Consider the following 22018-nt stretch of genomic DNA (forward strand, 5'->3'; position numbering starts at 1 on the left):
AAAATTAGGTTTTCTGCTCAAGTAAGTTTGGGGAAACAATAATTCTCTGTTGGAGCATCCGTATGCACATTTGTATATCAAGACTTGTGATGTCTCAAAGTTTAAAATAAGCTTTGTTTAAATCACTTTTTTTTTTCCAGACACACATCCTTTTCATCAAATAAAATCCTTCAGTATTCCCTTGGAATATACTTTGGGAACTGCCAATTTATACTAATTCACTCATATATCCTCTACAAATCTCCCTTGTTAACAAAAAAACAGAACATACTTGCAAGGCACACAGCAGAAGGAGAGAGTCCCCAGCCACAGGAAAAAAGCAAAGTCAATAAGCCCTGTCTGAAACTTAACTTTTATTATTAAGCTCACTGGCACTTACAGGCTTAACTGAGATAGTTACAAATCCATTATACTATTTCAAAATGGTTTTTAAAGTATTTTGAGGTATCATATTCTACTTTTAAGCATAGTTAAGCTTAATTTAAAATAACTCTAAATTATATTTAAAAACAGAAGGAAATTTCAAAGGTCACTAAACTCTCATTCCGATTCTTCCAAGCTGGCTTTGAATATAACCCCAGTCAACAGGGAGTACCTAATCGGTTTAGAACTCATATCAAAAATATCATTACAATATCATTGTGTCTGACCATGGGCAAGTTGAATGAAACAGCACCTGAGTTTCTCCAGCAGAAAGACAGCTGCCATTAAATGTTAGCACTATACTTCAGATTTCTAAATAGACATCCATATAATATAAGCTAGCAATGTATAGCTTTTAACTTCTCAATCTATTCATTAGTAAATCCTTTAAGTTTTAGTGCCTAACATAGGGCCTAATACATACGGGCACTCAGGTATTTACTGAATCAGTTGCCTTGTGTATTCTTTTTTATTTAACTTCATTCACCTTTACTGCCATTTTCCTAAGACCACAATTAAGTACTGACAGTTGAAAAAGTTCTCCAAATGTCCTTTCTGCTATTGTTACATGCCTCCTCAAAATATGTCCTTTTTACTTACCCAGACGTTATACCTTTATAATTATACCACATTGCAAGTTCTAATCTGCAGTCCAGAATTGTATTCTGATTGATTTTTGTTTTCTAAGATCAGAAATTATTTCTTTCTTAAGTCCTATATCTTCTCAATAGAAGTGTCTGGGTAGTACAGAAGTAGGAAGACTTCACATATTATTCTATGAAGACCTCAACTCAAAGTTCTTAGAGAAGAACTTACGAAAAAATTATTTAGGATAAACAATAGTAGCAAATTCCTCATTGGATAGTTTTCATTGGGAAAAAAAAATTATGAAACTTTATCCCCAGTGATAACAAAGGGAAAGGGAAACGGTAGCTATAAATTTGACAATACACTGAAAGTGAAAGTCTACCAGGAGAATAATAAAGAAGTATCTTCAAGGGATTCCCCAAAGCAGGTGAGTACTGAAGAAAATAAACAGAATTAAAACAGTATTAACTACAAGATGACTAATTTTCGAAAGAATTTATTTAAAGCAAGACTCTATTACTTTATTTTTAAACATCAATCTTAGGGCAATCTGCAAGTCCTGGTTGGGCTTTCAAGACCACAGTTCTCATGATTTCTTCTACTGACAAATTTAGGGCCAAGCTGTACCACACCCCCACCTCAGGGCAGTTATGATTTGGGACAGATTCTGGGAATATTTCTGGTTCACTGGTACAAAGCTGAAGTGGGTCTAGCTACTTGAGGCTGCAAAGTGAAATGCTAGTCACCCAAATAATTATACTTTACCACTATTTCAATAGAGTTATTTTCCTAGAGTTGTAGACCTCAAACTGTGGACCACAGACCCCTTTCTAAGAGTCCCCAAGACTCTTTTAGAGACCTGAAAGGTGAAAACTATTCTTGTAATAATGCTTTTCCCATGTTGACATTTGCACTGAATCAAGGCAGTGGCGACAAAATATAGTTATTGTATTCTTCACTTACAGTTATTGTATTCCTTACCCCCCCCCCACATACATAAGCATTAAATATAAATAAATATGCATGCTGATCTCACTTATGAATGTTCATGAAGCAGTACAAATTAATTTTATTAAATCTCAGCCCTAAAAACACATCTTCCTCTATGTGTCAAAATGGGAAATACATACACACAGCATTTCTGCTGCATATGAAAGTACAATGGTTGTCTCAGAGAAAAGTACTTGTGTGATTCAGTTGTAAGCTGAACAAGCCACTTTTTTCGTGGAACACCATTTTTCCTGAAAGAACAGCTGATAATCTATAATAATTCAGACTTGGGTATCGCGCAGGCATTTTTTCAAAAATGAACAAACTGAGCTTGTCATTTCAAGGAAAGCAATGTTTTCAGTATTTGTTTCCAATGGTTACTAATGACAATGCTGAAGGTTTCAAGGGAAAACTCAAATTTTGGAAAATGTATATCCACGTCCATAATCTCAAGAGCTTCCAGCACTTAAAAGCTTGATATGTTGTGAAATCAGCAAATGCACTTTTTAAATATTTTATAATGAAAGATGTCAACATCTGAAAGATGTGTGTAACTCAATGAACTGATATTTTACAAATATCCAATGCATTACGGTATAAAATCAAGTTAAAGTACAAAAAAATGCATTAAAGTGGCTTCAGCTTCCACACTGCAAGTAACCTTTAAGAAATACCATTTGTGCTTTGATATAGTACCAAAGAATAATTACGTTATCTGAAAAAGCCATGAAATAGTCCTTCCTTTTATTGTGTGAGGCTAGATTTAATTTGGAAACTTTTTCTATATTAGGCCAGATAGTAACTATTTTAGGTTTTGTGGCTATAAGGTACCTGTTGCAGCAATTCAGCTCCACCATTATGGTGCAAAGGCAGTCCTAGACAATTCATAAGTAAGTGATGAGCACTGCTGTGTTCTAATACAATTTTTATGGACACTGAAATTTGAATTTCATACAATTTTTAACGTGTAATAAAATATTATTCTTTTGATTTCAACAGTTAAAAAGAAAAAATATTCTCAGCTTGTGGGCTAGTCAAAAATGAGCAGTAGACTGGATCTATCTCACAGGGCTTAGTTTTTAGACCCCTGGTATACCTCAAACAAAACAACATATCCAACAGACAATGTGGAAGCAAATATGACAATTTCGTTGTCTTCTATTAAGACAGATGTAAAAGAAATTTGCAAAAATGTAAAATAATGCCACCCCTTTTACAATTTTTTCTTTAATTTTGGAGAATATGGTTATTTTCCTAAAAATATTTATGCCAATAGGTAATGGATTTGTTATTGCTTTTTTACATAAAGTAAAAACAAAAATTAATCAGTTTTAATTTCTAATAATGTAAGTATTGATAGATTTAACCCATGTAAACAAAGACTCTTGGGGTCCACAAATTTTAAGAATGCCTAAAGGGGTCTTAAGATTTAAAAGTTTGTTCCACATTGAAATAAACAACGACGACAACAACAACAAAAACCAACCAAAGAAAAAAAGATTTAGAAGTTTGAAAAATTGCTGTCCTAGAAAATCCAAAAATTGTTTCTGGGATAAATTAGCAAATTACGCATTGCTTCTTTCCTATGTTCTAGAAACCAAGAGTCTATGGACAACCATTCAGTCTAGAAATAAACTGTACCTCCTTCAACTTTGCTCCAAATAAGTACTCCAACAAAGAGCTTCCTGCCCACCCACAAATGTTAGTCTTTAAGACTGTATTTTTCCGGAGGCAGGGGTGTAGTTTTACTCTTACCTGATGCAGTGTTCCAACCTAGCCTCCTGCTGGAACACTGTGTCAACCCTGCCTCCCTCCTGTGGGTTCTGCTCTGCCCCTGACATCATCAGAGCATCAGGGCTGAAAAAGAAGAGCATGAGCCTAAATTATTCGTTAAAGTTAACCCCAAAAGGGCTGTTATGCAGAAAGTATTTCCACGTACAAAAGTGTGTCTGAAAGAGACAACCCAGTATGATCACACTGACCTACGGCTTATTCTACATTTGTTTTAAGTTTGCAAACACTGGAAGAAGTTTCACCTATCTATCCTTTCAAAGAATCTGGAAAGTTCCCCGATTCAATTCAGTACAGTGTACCTGCTAAACAACCTCTTTCTCAGAGCTTTGTTTTTATTCTAGCTTTGTAACCTACACATCCTAAATTTCTCTTCTTAGTATTATACTTGATATACTAAAAAATTGTCTCGAAAGTGACTGCTGGCTGTTATTAATCTTACAGAAATATATACACTCCCTTAAAGTCTTACAGTTTAAAACTTATTTTGCTTTCAAGCAGCAAACAAATCTAGAAAGTTATTCAATAACGAAGGTTCAATGTTCCAACCTCATTAATAACTTTATCAAGGCAAAAATAACTTTTATTTGAAGAGTATTATTCTTGTAAGAAAAAAATACGGAAAATGAAAAACAATCGAGTGTTCATGACTTTTACGTCTTCAAGGAAAACTACAAATGTTAACTTTTTCATTCATATTTAAAAGACAGGCATAAGCAACGCATATGTAGAAAGATAAAATTTAAGATGTGCTTTGTTTTTTCTTGAATGATATTATATGCATCAAAAAACTAGTAAGTTCTATTTCCAAAATGAACTCCACTTTTCCCCCACACTTCACAAAATGGAAACTTAGTAAGCAGACCTTATGAGGGTCTATGAAACTTATTCGGTAAGACTACCTTAAAAGGGGGTCTATGTAGAAAACTAATTGTTTTCAATTAAAACCAAAGGTTTAAAAAAATCAAAGTAAAAATGTGTCCAACAAGATTTGAAAACAAAATATTCACCCAAAATTCTTATTAAACTGAACTTGCTGAGTTTTTACAGTATTTATCAACATTTGACAGTACTGCTCAACATCTGACTCAATTATTATAGTTCAAAGAATATTACCTACAATATATAGGAGGTTCCTATTACCCAAAGATAGCCAAACATGGGAAAAAATCCATTTAAAGTTAATCAATTCAAAATAAATACTAAAATTCCATAAAGAGGAAAACAGTTAATTGGAGCTTTGTCTTAAAAATCTACAGAGGAAATAGTGGAAATGGAGTATAAAGAACAAAGAATGAAAGAAAAAGTGGTGGCTCATGCCTGTAATCCCAACACTTTGGGAATGGAAGACCGAGGTGGGCGCTTCACGAGATCAGAAGCTCGAGACCAGCCTGGCCAACATGGTGAAACCCCGTCTCTACTAAAAATACAAAAATTAGCCAGACATGGTGGCGCGTGCCTGTAATCCCAGCTACTCGGGAGGCTGAGGCAGGAGAATTGCTTGAACCTGGGAAGGGGAGGTTGCAGTGAGCCAAGATCACACCACAGCACTCCAGCCTGGGCAACAGAGCAAGACTCCATCTTGGCGGGGGGGGGGGGGGGGTTGGGGGCGGGGGAGTGGTGGCCAGGGAGAAAGATAATGTTACTTTTTTGGGGGGTATAATTTGGTGGCAAAATTAAAAAGCACTAATTGAGTCAGTGAACATTTACTGAGGGCCTATAGGGTTCCAGGCTCTCAAGATCCAGTACTGAACAAGACAAGGGTACCATTCCCATGGAGTTCTCTAACAGAGGAAGACAGAGATGTTCATCTTTCATTCACTTTTGACTTTCATAGCACAATTGCAAAGGAAAAAGGTCACTTCTACAAAAAATAATTATGAGTATCATTAATTACTCCCAAGGACACTTACTAATCCGCTGAATTTGAAATCATAATCTTTTTTTTTAGAGACAGGGTCTTGCTTTGTCACCCAGGCTAAAGTACAGTGGTGAGATCATAGCTTACTGTAACCTCGAACTCCTAGCCTCAAGTGATCCTCCCACCTTGGCCTACCAAAGCGCTTCTGGGAGCTACTGTGCCTGGCCAAAACCATAATCTTTTAAAGCCCCTGCTATTGCTATCACCCTCATAGAGTTTTTGCCCTTCAAGTATTATCTACCCTTGCTTGTCAATGTCTTTGTCAGGATTTGAGTTCTATTTACTTTGACCAATTTCATTAAATGGTGTATCTTTACTAATATCTGTAATTCAACTGTACTGATTTATCAGCTACAATAACCAAATATCTGGAAAGAAATCACACACGACAAAGAGAGACGGCAGGGTGGGGGGGAGACAGACAGGGACAGAGTATGTTTGAGGGGGGTAGGAGTGGGAGGTAATTTCTTAATTAGAAAGCTAATGACAAGCATTAGTGCGTATTTTCATTATTTTTTCCTCTGCAACTAAGGGTACCTGAATAATGAATTTTCAGAAACAAAGATTCTAGGTTATTTGTACAAAACAAAGATATACATATAAGCATGTTCACTGCAGCAGTGTTTTAAAGATAAAGCCAGAAAACAACCCCAAAATCCATCAATAAGAAACTGGTTAAATTAAGGTACATCATATTATGGAATACCTTGAATCATAAATGTGATAGCTCTATATATTATTCTATTAGTCCATTTTCACATTGCTGACAAAGACATACCAAGACTGGGCAATTTACAAAAGAAAGAGGTTTAATGGACTTACAGTTCCACATGGCTGGGGAGGCTTCACAATCATGGTGGAAGGCAAGGAGGAGCAAGTCACATCTTACATGGATGGCAGGAGGCAAAGAGAGAGCTTGTGCAGGGAAACTCCCCTTATAATACCATCAGATCTCATGAGACTATTTACTATCATGAGAAAGCATGGGAAAGACCTGCCCCCATGATTCAATTACCTCCCACTGGGTCCGTCCCACAAACATAAGAATTCAAGATGAGATTTGGGTGGGGACACAGCCAAACCATATCAATTATAAAGTATAAAGATGTCCAAAATTATAAGAAAAAAACAATGAAGGATGTATAGTATGATTGCGTCTGTATAAACACCAATACCTGTGTGTAGGTTTTTATATATATGTTAAAAATTTCTGGATGAATATAAGAGAAACTCTTAACAGTGATTTACTTGCACCAAGGTAGTCTCAAATCTGAATTTATGTGGATTTCTAGTAAACTCTTCATGGAAAGTCTTCATGTGCCTTCTCTTCTCTGGCTTAAAAAAAAAATTCGTGTTGGAAGTACTTCTCAGAGTTTGTAGATCCATGCAACGCACCCTAACAATGAAACATGTGCCCAAATCTACTGTGTAAAGTAGGGATCATGCAGAAGGAGATGGAGACATGGAAGCACACATCCCTTTCCTTCTTTCAGCATCTCAGAGACTGCTGAGTTGCACATGTGAGCAGTGTGGTGTAAAGGTAGAAAACAGTTAAAAATCATTGGCTCAGTCATTTAATCATTTCAACAATGTGAATGTCTGTCTATTCCTGTACTCAATTTGCACCTTGCTAGGCACTGAGATATAATGAAAAAAGTGATCCAGTTCCTACCTTCCTAGAAGGCTCTAGTCTAGTTTGAGAGAAAGATATGTATCAATCACAGAAGTACATGTAAAATTGCAACTGTGCTTTGCAAAGGAGAAGATTCTTTAGATATTAAAATGTAGAGTACCTCAACGTGTTTGTAGCAGGTCATCTTAATCTTTTTTTTTTTTTAAAGAAGACAAACATTCTTAAAAAGCTAAATATTCTTTAATTCAGCTTCAGAAAGCTCTTTCTGCAGATGAATTTGTGTATGCTTTGTTTTGTAAGACAACAAAAATCAAGTCTCCCTTTCTATTTTAGCTGTTAAATTCAGTGCTGATGTTATTAAATATTCTAATTCAGGTCAACAGAAGTACTTCTGCCTATAAACCTTAGTAGTTCTATTTTATCTATGCATACCTGTTCAAGCAATTTTGGAAAAAATGCACATTTACCCCAACCATGTTTGCATGCCTATAGAAAGCCTAGCATGTTACTCCAAGGAGCTGTAACTCAAATGACCACTGCTCACCATCTATTTGCTTCTTAAGAGTTAAACTTTAAGTATAGAATATTTGTGGAACTAATGTTTCAGTATGTTCCAACATCATAAACCTAGGGTAACAAATCGCTGTATTTTCAAAGGTAGAAAAACGCCAAGAAAAATATCTTCCTTTGAAAATGGCACACATGTAGAATTCATCCATCCAATATTAGTGCAGTGCCTGGCAAAGTTGTATGTTTTGAGCATACTACAATAAATAGGATACATTTCCCTTGTTTCAAGGAATTCAGAGTACAGTGATAGGGGAAAAAAAAAAAACAGGATTTAGTGTGGTATGTTTCAGTAATTAGCATGTAGAAAATGCTATGAGAGATCAGAAATGAGAGAAACCACCTCTGCCTATAGTCAGAAAGGCTCCACAGAGGAATATTTACAATAAATTCTAATGTCAGCCGAAAGAAACTATTTGAGTATTACCCTCTTAACCGTGACCTTTTAAAAACACAGCTATTTTTATAATTTTTTTTTTTTTAGATGGAGCCTCACTCTGTCACCCAGGCTGGAATGCAGTGGCGTGATCTCAGCTCACTGCAACCTCCGCCTCCTGGGTTCAAGCAATTCTTCTGCCTCAGCTTCCTGAGTAGCTGGGACAACAAGTGCACACCACCACACCCTGCTAATTTTTTTTAGAATGATTTTTATGGATACTGACGGACCCACAGTGTCACAAGACAATTTCTATACTCAAAGGACCTTTTGTCATGTGAATCTCAGGTTTATGATAGGTGGAAGAAAAATGATAAGTTATATTACATCACCCCAGAATCAACAGAATACCAAAATATATCATTTGTAAATATGAAAAGCAGATTTGAATGTAATATAATACAGTGTGATCCAAATGTTTACAACAAATTTGGTCAGAAAACCATATGCTGTGAGGGGGGAAAAAACTATCTGGGTCTGTGATACTTTTAAAATTATATTTAGAGCAACAGTGCACAGATATACACAGGCAATAAAATCAGTCTGTCTTTGTTAAACAGATCTAACAGGTGTAAAATTAGACAAAAAGATAAATGCCCAGAAAAAAATTTCTTCCTGAACCATCAACCTTATAGATCCAATTTACAAAGAACTTGTTTTTTATTTAAATTAAAGGAAAAATTAAATATATGCAAAAGCCAGATTCACTGACAAATATAACAGACGACAGAATCAGACAAGCCTCTACAAAATCACCTACAAGAGATTAAACTTCATTTAAATTAGTTTCTTGTATTATTGTGCTGTCGGTTTTCAAAGGCTTGAAGTCATATAAAAGCTCTAGGTCCAAGTCCAATTTCTAAATCAATGACACTGAAGTGTGAAGTTACCACATGTTCTTCTCTTTTGGTTACTATCATAGGTGTTTAACAAAGAAGTTGTTTTTATTTCTTAAGTAGGTAAATTAAAGTACTTTGAATCAAAATTACCTAATAAAGATACTAAGCTTTCAGCTCAAGTCAGAGGCTGACGCTTCACAACTAACTGAAATGATCCCAAAATCCTAGGATTATCATAGAAAAATGTGCTTAAGAAATTAAAATCAATGCCATATTTTTAGAATCAACCTATTCGTTGATAAAAGGTCAGTGTACAATTCAGGTCCTGAAATGTGAATGGCATCAAATCCACATTTCAGGTGGAGAAACAGAAGGGAAAAATACAGTAAATGATTAGAACTTGCCCAGGGTCACAGATTAAATTAGCAAAACTAGAAGCACATTCAGATTACTGACTCCAAGGAGACTGTTCTCTTTGTGACAGTAATTTCATGCATCTGATTCCTTCCGCGTAATTTAGACAACTAAGTCAGACCATGTATATTTTTAGGTTAAAGAGATGCTGCCTGATAGATAAATGCCCATTTGAGAGCCAAATTCTATTTGAACTTCCCTTTTAAAAGTATAAAATTCTTTCCATCATCATATCCAAATGGGAGTATAGATGGAAACACTGAAGACAATAATTTATTTTAATTAGGCTCATTAAGAATTAAACATTAGGTTTCCTTTTATTCATTCAGAATTTAAGAAAAATTTACTAATTTTTAGCCCTTGATACTCTTTTTCTTTTTAAAGAAAGGTCCAGGCTGGGCATGGTGGCTCACGCCTGTAATCCCAGCACTTTGGGAGGCCGAGGCGGGCAGATCATGAGGTCAAGAGATAGAGACCATCCTGGCCAACATGGTGAAACCCCATCTCTACTAAAAATACAAAAATTAGCGGGGCATGGTGGTGCGTGCCTGTAGTCCCATCTACTTAGGAGGCTGAGGCAGGAGAATCGCTTGAACCTGGGAGGTGGAGACTGCAGTGAGCCGAGATCGTGCCACTGCACTCCAGCCTGGTGACAGAACGAGACTCCATCTCAAAAAAAAGAAAAAAGAAAAAAAAAAAAGAAAAGGAAGAAAGAAAGAAAGGTCCCAATAAATATGAACATTTAGCATTCTTGTTAACAACACAGCATTCTCTAAAATCATACACAAAAAGTCCAGATTTCTTTAGAGTCTGCAGGAGAGAGCTTGGTATTTTAAAGAAAAATACTTACAACTGTAAAGGTCTAATGATGAACCAAGTAATTTCCCTTCAACAAATTAAGATGTATTAAAGAGAAAAATGTTTATAATGAAGATGGGTTACTCTACCCACTCGAGACAATATATATCACAATTAAAGGATAGCAAAATAACAAGACACTGAAATGCTCTTCAAATCTCGCCAAGTCACAAATACAAAGGTAAAATAGTGGTATATATTACTCATCTTTATTTTTAAAAATAGACTGAATAAGACAAATTCAAGCTTGGCCCATACATACTATTCTGATGACAAATCTATGTACACTTGATGAAATATCTAAGCTATTAAGCTAAGGTTAACCTCTATCTTGATTTTTCTTTCAGAATCAAGCATTATGTTTATCAAGGCATGCAAACAGCTCTCTTCAGCTCCCAATCTTACCTGCTGAATCTTCCAAATCAATCAGTTTGGGCATTAAGCTTTCAGGAAGTTTTTCTGGTAAATCATAGCCATTCTTCCTAGCAACCACCAGATGAAAAGCAGCACAAAACTCATCCAGTGTCAATGCACCATCTTTATCAAAGTCTGAGAGTTCCCTAGAAGATAAGTTTATTGTGAATATAATCACATTCTGCTTTGGATCCTTTTATTTCTCAAAAAGAAGCAAGAGAAATATTTTCCATGAGAAAGTGCAAGAACTCAGTAATTATAAAAATCCCATACACAGAAAGATGTGTAATATAGCACATGTAGCAAAATGTTACCTCCAGAATCTAGGTGGTAGTATATGAATGCTTATGGTACTCTTCTTTAAGCTTTCCTGTGTGTTTGAAATTCTCTAAAAAGCGGCCCCAATAATTAAGGTCACCAAAAAGAATGACCTATAATTCACATGCATTTTTAGAAGGCATACGTAATAAGTTAGTGACATTTTTCAAAAGTCTGTTTTTATGTTATCAAAATTCACCATGTATGTACTTTATTTTTTGTTTTTATTTTTTTTTGAGATGGAATCTCGCTCTGTCACCCAGGCTGGAGTGCAGTGGCACGATCTCGGCCCACTGCAACCTCCACCTCCTGGGTTCAAGCGATTCCCTTGCCTCAGCTTCCTGAGTAGCTGGGATTACAGGTACGTGCCACCATGCCTGGCTAATTTTGGCCAGGCTGGTCTCGAACTCCTGACCTCATGTGATCCACCTGCCTTGGGCTCCCAAAGTGCTGGGATTACAAGCGTGAGCCACCGCACCCGGCTGACATGTACGTACTTTAAATCACTAAGTAGAACTGCAAGGCTTAAAACAGAAATACAGCCACTCCACCTTGCTGTCTATGCCCTTTCCTAGATACAGACAACCACTTTTGTCTTTATTGCCTTAAACTATAAATAGCATGCATATATTACTAGTTTTTGAGTTTTCAGTTTTAGGTGTTATCTACCTACCTTGTACTACAGCACTCTATGCTACCAAAAACCTATTAAAAATGATTTAGAATATAGAGAAATAACATTGATACACACTGGAATTAACATTTATGTTTATCTGATAATCGTTTTTTATTTATTTTTGAGACAGAGTCTCACTCTGTTGCCCAGGCTACAGTGCTGTGGTATGACCTCAGCTCACTGCAAACTCTGCTTCCTGGACTCAAGCAATCCTCCCATGTAAGCCTCCCAAGCAGCCAGGACTACAGGCTTGCACCACCACACCTTGCTAATTTTTTTCTTTTTAATAGAGATGGGGTTTCACCATGTTGCTCAGGCTGGTCTTGAACTCCTGGGCTCAAGCAATCTGCCTGCCTTGGCTTCCCAAAGTGCTGGAATTACAGGCGTGAACCACCACACCCAGCTTGTGTTTTCTTTTTTGCTTGTTTTGTTTTTTTGAGACAGAATCTCGTTCTGTCACCCTGGCTGGAGTGAAATGGCACAATCTTGGCTCACTGCAACCTCCACCTCCCAGGTTCAAGCGAATCTCGTGCCTCAGCCTCCCCAGTAGTTGGGATTACAGGCATGTGCCACCATGCCCAGCTAATTTTTCTGTAAAGACAGGGTTTCACCATGTTGCCCAGGCTGGTCTCAAACTCCTGAGCTCAGGTAATCCACCTGCCTCGGCCTCCCAAAGTGCTAAGATTACAGGTATGAGCCACCGCACCCGGCCCTGGCCTGTTTTTATAAAGTAATTTGTGATTACACTTTGTGTTCTAATAGCCAATTCGAACCATATTCCAACACAGCTATTCTTAAGTCTCTGGTTAAATGGAAGCTAACACCATTCCTAAACTTATGGCATGGTATAGGACTTACTAACCTTGATAAAAAACCAATGGGATAAATATAACCATGTATGTGCAAACTAACTTTTATCTCATGCATTATGCTAGCAACAAAAAAAACAGCTGATACAGCTTAAAGAATTTTAGCTCTTTACAAAGAACTACTGTATCAGTATCACTTATTTCTTTTCTGCAGAATAAGAGAGAAGCTGGCTATTGTAAGGCAATACTGAGTTCTTTGACAGCATTCTTGAAGGGGTTAGTTGTTTATTTTTTAAGGCTCTAAAATCTATCTGCTAGAAACTCCTTGGAAGCAACCCAGTTACCCAACTAATGATATACCACACTTACCAAATATGAGAAAGTTCAAGAATAGGAAGTTTTGATTTTGTAAAAAACTCTTTAGCTGCAGATCCTGAAATATTAAAACAGTGTTGTTTAATGTTATTCTGAACTTACGGATCCATGAACAGAATGTAAGAGTCTTAGACTTTTTTAACTGGGAAAAGATATTTTTAATATGTGAATATGTCATGTTTTTGGCCCCCAGTGATTATAAATTCTTTTTAGACAAATAATCTGATAATTATTTTATAATTAAAATCTATGACCAATAAAACAATGTCTTTGAGATTATGAAATTGAGATTCTCCTGTCCCATCTAGAAGAACTTCTGTTTTCAACAACTCACCTGGAATAAATCCGTTTAGATCAGGCTGAATGGTTTTAAACTGATTTACATAATACTGTCTTTGTTCATCTGTTATTTTCCAGGGATCATCATAACTACTGGATTGCCTACGAATTTCAATGGCAGTTGTAGCTGATGCTACAGTTCGTACTGTTGTCTGGTCCTGTAATGAAACATTTTTTCCTCAGTACAATATCTACCTACATGATTATATGGACCAAGATTGCTAGGTTATTTATCTTTGAAAGTAAAACTTGCTTTTTGTGTATATTTAAAATGTAAAACCACATATCTGTTACAGTCAGATTATTGGATATGTTTTTGCACAATGATTATAGAAACGAGTAGAATGACAGCAATTATGTAAGCAACAGAACGTTATGAAAATGTGCTAAGAAAGCCAAGCAAATATATTTCCAGATGCAGAAACCTTTCAAAACTTCACTAGGGAATCAGAAACAGAAATAAAATCAGCTGAAACATTCCAGTGATAACAGATTTGAAATGCACAGAGCAGAATTTTGCTTTTAAATAAATGAGTGGATTTGCATTTATAAAATCTGCAACAGCAAAATATAAAAACAATGACTGGAGCAATACTCTGAATGAAGCAAATAAAAATGCAATACCAATAAAATGTCACACCTGGACAGAAGCAGGATGCATGGTTAAAAGAGTACTGGTTGGTGGAGTATCTGCAAAACTGACCCAGTTTTCTTGAGGTGGAGGTGGGGAATGCCCTGACCACACTGCATCACCAGCAGAAGAACCTATAAGGAGAATGGGTAAACATGCTGACTCATGTTTGAGGAAAAAAGTTACTAGGAAGTTTTCTTTCCAACTCTTACTCTGAAGAAATCTAACAATTTCCAAAATGGAATCTTTTCTGTTCAATTAGAAATTATACCTCATTTAAATATCTTCAATTATTTTGTGCTCTCCTTGTCAATAAAATTTATGTAATATATACATAATATTCTGGGAAATAATTATTCATTTTACCTTTAGAGAATCTGGTATCCATAAACTTGTCTAAACATCATAGATACACATAAATGCAATTACCACTTTTCAAAGCAATGTATCCACTTACAAATTTCCATAGTTGGTTTTTGCTTCTATTTAACTTAAACTTACAATTAAAAACTATCTGGGAGGCAACTCCTGAAGGAATATTATCAAGTTTCCTTCAATTTACAACCCTAAATAATTGTTACTTTCAAAAAATCTCTAAGCCAGGTTCTGTGGCACAAGCCTATAATCCCCACCTACTCAGGAGGCTGAGGCAGGAGGATCATTTGAACCCAGGAGTGCAAGACCAGCCTGGGCAACACAATGACACTCTAATCAATCAATCTCTAAATACCTGATTGTGCTTCACCAAAGGGAGACCAAAATGGCCCAGGTCCCGCAAGAGGCCTCTCACTATTCCCACCGCTGGGATGACGGCTGTGCTTCCTCCATGTGTGTGGAGAAGTTGGTGGGGATTGCTGTGGTGAAACTACTGGGGATGCAGGTTCCTAGAAAAGAGTATTATTTTAAAATTTTAACTTTAAGGAGACATTTTAATTATTAAGCTACCAATAAGAGCCTTAGTGAAGCATTTGCACAGGGCATCAACTGCTAATATTTACATGCATGTGATTACCTGTGCATCTGCAGATGTACGAGGCTGAACCGTATCATGGCTTACGGATCCCTTTTTCACTTGCCCCCTGCCAGGTGGTGGGGGAATTACACCAGAATACGACCCTTGATTTTCAGAATCTGAAGAATATGAGGCTGCATGGCGAGATTCCTGTTCATTCTTTGAAGCAACAAATCTTGGCAGAGGAAGGTCCTTTACTGTTAACCACAAAATAATCATTACTTCAAAATAAAAAAGGACATATATATTGAAAACTAAAATAAGACATGAATTAGATATTAGAATTTTTGTAAAAATGGATACAGAAACAAGAGGCACAAAATGTCCATCACCACAAAATTTGGACCATCATCTCCCTCACATTATTTAGGGAGACTCTTACCTAGAAAGAAGTAATAAAACCAAATTGTCCTTCTAATGAGTGATAACAATGGCTACATCAAATGTCTACGTATGTTTGGCCCTATACTTGCCACTGAATATTTATTTCACCTCGTAACCACAGTACCCCTGCAAAGCTCCTATTTACAGATACGAAAACTGAGGCTCCATGATGCCAAGGTCATGCTTGTAGTAACTGACAGTTAGGATATAAACCTAGATCAGTCAGACCCCAAAGCCTAGGCTGCTTCTACTCACACCGGGTCTTTAAAGTAAGATTTTAGACCTCTAAGTAAAACACAGAATATGTCACTAAGTCTGAGACTAGATTTAGAAATTTTCATGGCAGAAATTCCTAAAAATACCTTATTGTTCACCCACCAAAAACATGGTACAGAGTATTCCATCTATCCACTGTAGTCTGGCTTATGGCTCTCCTACAGCCAGATATTCTACATTCAATTTTAAATAGAGGAGAAAGATGAAGGACTGAGAAACTGTTTGCAGGTAAATAAGTGATACTTTTAGACCAGAAAAAATACAGCTACAAAATCATTTCAGAGGAAAGCGTACTTACCTCCATTACATGATTACTTTCGTCTCTCTTTAGGACCTCCACATGAAGGAAGGAAACTATTAAGCTTATTCAATATACATGTAAAAGAATTCAAAATTACCTGAAAAGAATGTAAACTCCCAACACTAGAAGAATGATGTGTGGCAAACTAGAGGTCCACAATGAAAACCTCTACTGACCAATAAACTAAACTGGTACTTAAAACTATTTCTACAAATTCTGATATTTACAGAATTTTACAGAAATTTTTCTGTACAGATTATTTTTAAAATCTTAATTTTTCTCTTTCCCCTTTACTCTATGAAAATGAAAGAACCCTCTGCATTTAAGTGCCTTTCTTTATAGAATTTCTATCTTCTTTCACATCAACGAGCCTCTAAATACTTGAAAAACAAATTATCTGATGTAACACTTTGATATGGTTTGACTCTGTGTTCCCACCCAAATCTCATCTTGAATTGTAATTCCCACATGGGAGGTGATTAGATCATGGGGGCGGTTCCCCCATGCTGCTCTTGTGATAGTGAGCAAGTTCTCATGAGATCTGATGGTTTAAATGTCTGTGGCTATTCCCCCTTGCTCTCTCTCTCTCTCTCTCCTGTGGCCACATAAGATGTGCCTTGCTTTCCATTTACGTTCTGCCACGATTGTAGGTTTCCTGTGGCCTCCCGAGCTATGCAGAAGTGAGTCAATTAAACCTCTCTTGTTTATACATTACCCAGTCTCAGGGATTTCTTTATAGCAGTGTTAAAATGGACTAATACAAACTTGTAATGTGGTCAGATGTCTATAACTAGATTTTAGTCTGCCAATATTTTAATATTGTCTCTTATCGATCAAAAAGTTTAGGTTAACTGTTACTTCTTAATTTCAACTGAAGTCTCCACAGCCTTCCCAAACAAACAAACAAACAAAAATACAAAGTATAATGTTGTTTTATTGGAAATGAAGAACACAGGGACGCTATACATGAAGATGGTCGCTGTAATTTATCATTTACCTTAATAAAACTATTCGCCTAAAATATCTCTAAACAACTTTTGGTAAATTAATTCTTAAAAAATTGCCATTTGAGCAGTACATATAGTCAAATACAGATGAAGTACATATACTATGCCGTAATACAGGTCAGACATATTTTTCTAGTATTTTCAAGTGAGAAATGCAAGGTAGTGGGAATAAAGTCATGACACTTCACTCAAGGTCACAAATGCCACTATGAGATCAGAAAGACACAAGAGTTCTATTGACTTGACTTCATTTGTAATAGAAGCCTATTTTCTTTCAGTTACTAGTGTACTCTATATTTACCTGTATTTATACTTTCCACTCTTAAAGGGAAACCAGACTGGGCAACAGCTACAAGTTTCAAAGCAATGTAGAACTGACTTCTTCCAAAATAACCAAGTCTTGTTGCACCACAAAGCTCCATGATCTATAAAATAACATAATGTTAACATTAAGATTCACAACAAAAATCTCCCTTCAAAAATAAGCAGCTACCCAACTTGTTTGTAACGTCTCAAAATATCTATCTAATAGATGGTATAATACTCACAACTGACAACCAACTTCCTCAAGTTTCAGGTTCATATGTTTACAAACAAAAAGTCACTGCTTTGCAATAAGGTCATCATTCTCCTATTTATCAAAATCCATATGATTAGCAATTTTCTTAGAATAAATTTTTTGTTACGAGTCACATTTTTAAAGAAACAACGTACCACCCACTCTTATTCATAAGCACTGCACATACAATAGGACCATGTGACTAAGAGACTATTATGCAGCCATTTAAAGTGACGGTCTTTAAATGATATAACAACATGGAAAAATACTAAGGATTTATCAAGTGGGGAAGAAAGGCAAGATACCTAATTTTAACCACATAAATACAAATTTGGAAACTATTTTTAAAAAGTCTATCACGATTTTTTCAGATGAGATTGAGTCGGGTTTTCCCTCTTATTTTCCAAATAATATGGCTACACTACTCTTCTTTAAAACAAACAAAATTTGTCTTTTTTAGAGCATGAAAGTGTTCAAGGATCTACATTAATCATTCCAGTCTTTCAACAAGTATTTCTAGACTTGCTAGCACAAGTAAATATTAGACTCAAAAAATAGGATTTCAGATTACAAAATCATAACTCTAAAAGCTGGAGGTTTCTACTATGCAGATATTATAATCTTATCTTAAAATAAACACTAGGCATGCCTGTTGTATCTTTTCAAATAACACAAACTTTTGTATAGAGAGAGCAGTTTTAGTCTATTTTTCCATAACACTCAAAGGAAGATAAGGTATCTGAGATGCTGTGGTATTAAGTCTGAACAAAACTATTCACAGGACTTCAAAAAAAGGACCTATTAACGATTAAGCAATTGTATCACAACAATAACAGCCATTTATTTACATACACAAAAAAGAGTCATTTTTGCTGGCTGACCAGCACTGGAAGAAGTTCCTGTTCCTGCCACTAAGGAGCATGTCCTTCTGAAGAAATGTAAAAGGGCAAAGAGAATAAACAGGCAGGTTAACACCATCAAGGGAACTATGAGGAAAAGGGGAGTTTAAAAAGGCAAGGTCATGCAGCCCCAATCCTCTACTCTTCTGCCCACTTGACGCCTCTTAGAGGATCATTACATATCTTAAATACTTTTGTTTATATAACCATGCAACTAACATATGCCAGGTATATGCTAGACAGAGGGAAGACCTAAAAGGAGATCACAGTATGGTTTGTTGACATTTTGGGAAGATACCAGGGAAATGGTTAGAAATGAGGAGGTAGTGTTCAAGAAGGGAAACAGAATCTCAATGCTGTTTTAATTGGTATTTATTAAAAGTTTTATATTTGTTAGCCATTTGCATTTCTTTTCCTGACATGCCCAACTTGTTCTCTGGCAACTTTAAATGGACTGTTAATCTTCTTTACTCATTTTAAGAAGTTTTATTGTGGCCAGGGGTGGTGGCTCATGCCTGTAATCACAGCACTTTGGGAGGCCAAGGAGGGCAGATTACTTGGGATCAAGAGTTCAAGACCAGTCTGGCCAACACGGTGAAACCCATCTCTACTAAAAATACAAAAGTTAGCCAGGTGTGGTGGTGCGCACTGGTAATTCTAAGTACTCGGGGGGCTGAGGTGAGAGGATCATTTGAACTCGGGAGATGGAGGTTGCAGTGAGCTGAGATCATGCCACTGCCCTCCAGACTGGGTGACAGACTGAAACTCCATCTCATAAAAAAAAAGGTTTTATTATATTATACATATTGACCTGCAAACTGTCATGGAATTAATTCATTTATTCAATGACTATTTACTGAGCACCCTCAGGAAGGAAAGACCAGAGTGTAGCTGTGTGTGTAGAATTGATGGGGAGGAGGGAATGCAGCAGATGGAGCTGATGACTTAGGCAGAAACCAGATCATATTGCACATGTTGTTTTCTAGTTTATCTGTTTTTTCCAAAAAAGCTGTTTTGGTGATACAGAATTTTCCAATTTTTATACAAGCTTGTCATTTCCCCTTTAGGACTTTTGGGTTTGCTAGACTTAGAAAAAAGGTCTTTATACATGTTTTCTTCTAGAATGTTTATGATTAATATTGAAAATATACAAGTCTGACCAAACTGGAATTTATTTTGGAATGAGAAACAAATCAGATATCCTTTTGATCCTCCTCAATAGTTAACTATTGAGGCCAGGAGCAGTGGTTCATGCCTGTAATTGCAACACTCTGGAAGGCCAAGGTAGGAGGACTGCTTGAGGCCAGGAGTTCAAGACCAGCCCTGGCAACATGGTGAGATCTCATCTATACGAAAAAAAAATTTAGTTAAAAATTAACTGGATGTGGTGGCACATGCCTATAGTCCCAACTACTCAGGAGGCTGAAGTGGGAGGATCACTTTTGCCTAGGAGTTCAAGGCTGCAGTAAGCTATGATGGTTTTACTTCACTTAAGCCTGGGCAACAGAGCAAGACTCTGTCTCCCCCCGCAAAAAAAAGAATAAGTTAACCATTTATTTAAAAACTCATCTTTTCTCCATTAACTTGAAAAGCAACTGCTATATTTATATGTGCTTATTTCTGGGCTCCTTATGTTACAGTTTTGTATGCTAGTCCTGGAGCTGTAACCCAGTGTTTTAATTACTTTAGCTTTATAATATTTAAACATCTGATAGGATTAGTCCACCCCTCAATTTTTTTGCTATTTAGAAATTTTTGAATTATCCTCATATACTTATTTTTCTAAATAATCCTTAGAATCATTTGTCAGAATAAACTGAGATTTTACTTGGGGCAGCAACTGATTTATGGTTTTGTTCCAAACTTTAACAAGATCATTTCTAGTGTTTTATCATTAAGCATGATACTGGCTAACACTCTGCCAATATCTCTGATTAAAGAAACTCTTAAGGCCGGGCGTGGCGGCTCACGCCTGTAATCGCAGCACTTTGGGAGCCAAGGTGGGCGAATCACGAAGTCAGGAGTTCGAGGCCAGCCTGACCAACATGAAGAAACCCCGTCTCTACTAAAAATACAAAATTACCCAGGCGTGGTGGCACATGCCTGTAATCCCAGCTACTCAGGAGGCTGAGGCAGAAGAATCACTTGAACCTGGGGGGCAGAGGTTGCAGTGAGCCGAGATCATGCCATAGCACTCCAGCCTGGGCAACAAGAGGGAAACTCCATCTCAAAAAAAAAAGAAAAGAAAAGAAAAAGAAAAGCTAGTTCTAGTTCTGTTGTTCTTCTAATAATCTTGTTTTGGGTTTTATATTTTCAAAAACAACATAAAGATGTTAATTTTATCATATGCAGATTTTGCATAGAAAACTAAAAGATCATAATTTTTCTCTTTGGTCTATTAATAAGTATATCAATAAGATATAAGAGATTAAGTATATTAAGATATAAGTAAGTATATTAACAGATTTCCTAACATAGAACCTCCCTTTGATTCCTGGAATGAATTTCATTTAGACGTGGTGTATTACTTTTTCAAATAATATTTATAAAATATTTTAACCACAATCTTAGAACAATTAAGTTTTAAAGCATACATAATCTTTGCCGTGCTTTGGAGTTGGTGTTATATTGGCTTTTTCAGCAGAGCTCGCAAACTACTTTTTTCTCTCTACTCTGTAATACTTTAAATAGATTAGGAATTAGGTGTTTCATGAAGATTTGAAATAATTCACCTGTGATACAGGTGAGGCAATAGCTCTCATATGTTTTTCAGTTTCTTCCATTCTATCTGAAATAAGCTAGGTTTACCATCTCTAAGATTTGATAATTTCCTAGAAAATCATTTATCATCTCCAAATTTTATAATTTCTTAGTTGAGCATCATTCAAAGCAGCCTCATTCTTTTAATCTCCTTTCTATAGTGATTTCCTCTTAATCTTAATTATGCATATTTGTATGCAGTTCACTTTTTCTCTAGCACAGTTATCTGACCATGGGAACCACTTGAAATACCTGTTAGGATATAGATTCCCGAACTGCTCCCATTAGATTTCTAACTCACCAAGGAAATCTAAATCACCAAGGGCCAGTTAGTGATTGTTGCTATAATACTGAAAACTACCATGCTTTGTTTTTTTAATGTTATAAAATGTACATGCTCATGGTAAAATAAAATAGTAGTTAAGGATATAGAATTTAAAGTTCCTACATCCCCATCAGACGTAACAATTCCTCCTAGCCAGGGCAATTAGGGAAGAGAAAGAAAGAAAGGTCATCTGAACTGGAAAGGAAGAAGTCAAACTGTCCCTGTTTGCAGGTAATATGATCTTATATAAATGGAAAAATCTAAAGACTCTACCAAAAAACTCTCAGATCTGATAAACTCAGTAAAGCCGCAAAATAACAAAACCAATATACAAAAATCAGTAGCATTTTTTTTTCTTTTTTTTTTTTCCTCTGAGATGGAGTCCTGCTCTGTCACCCAGAGCTGGAGAGCAATGGCACGATCTCAGCTGACTGCAACCTCCACCTCCTGGGTACAAGCGATTCTCCTGCCTC

The 22018-nt window shown here is 36.2% G+C and overlaps 1 protein-coding gene across 15 annotated transcripts in view; it reads right to left on the minus strand.

Moving 5' to 3' along the window:
• REPS1 (RALBP1 associated Eps domain containing 1) overlaps nt 1-22018 on the minus strand; it is an 83165-nt gene that overhangs the window by 25294 nt on the left and 35853 nt on the right. For 11 of the 15 annotated variants that reach the window (XM_054686358.2, XM_518769.7, XM_009452101.5 and 8 more), the window contains exons 2-8: nt 17304-17427; nt 15035-15231; nt 14753-14906; nt 14032-14156; nt 13387-13549; nt 13047-13110; nt 10866-11020 (exon numbers count right to left, since the gene is read on the minus strand). In XM_054686358.2, the coding sequence (XP_054542333.1) occupies nt 10866-11020; nt 13047-13110; nt 13387-13549; nt 14032-14156; nt 14753-14906; nt 15035-15231; nt 17304-17427 (982 nt within the window). The remainder of the gene's footprint in view (nt 1-10865; nt 11021-13046; nt 13111-13386; nt 13550-14031; nt 14157-14752; nt 14907-15034; nt 15232-17303; nt 17428-22018) is intronic. The other 4 variants (XM_009452103.4, XM_054686359.2, XM_054686360.2 and 1 more) reach the window with 1 other exon arrangement.

This window comes from Pan troglodytes, chromosome 5, assembly GCF_028858775.2.
Source record: "Pan troglodytes isolate AG18354 chromosome 5, NHGRI_mPanTro3-v2.0_pri, whole genome shotgun sequence".
NCBI lineage: Eukaryota > Metazoa > Chordata > Mammalia > Primates > Hominidae > Pan > Pan troglodytes.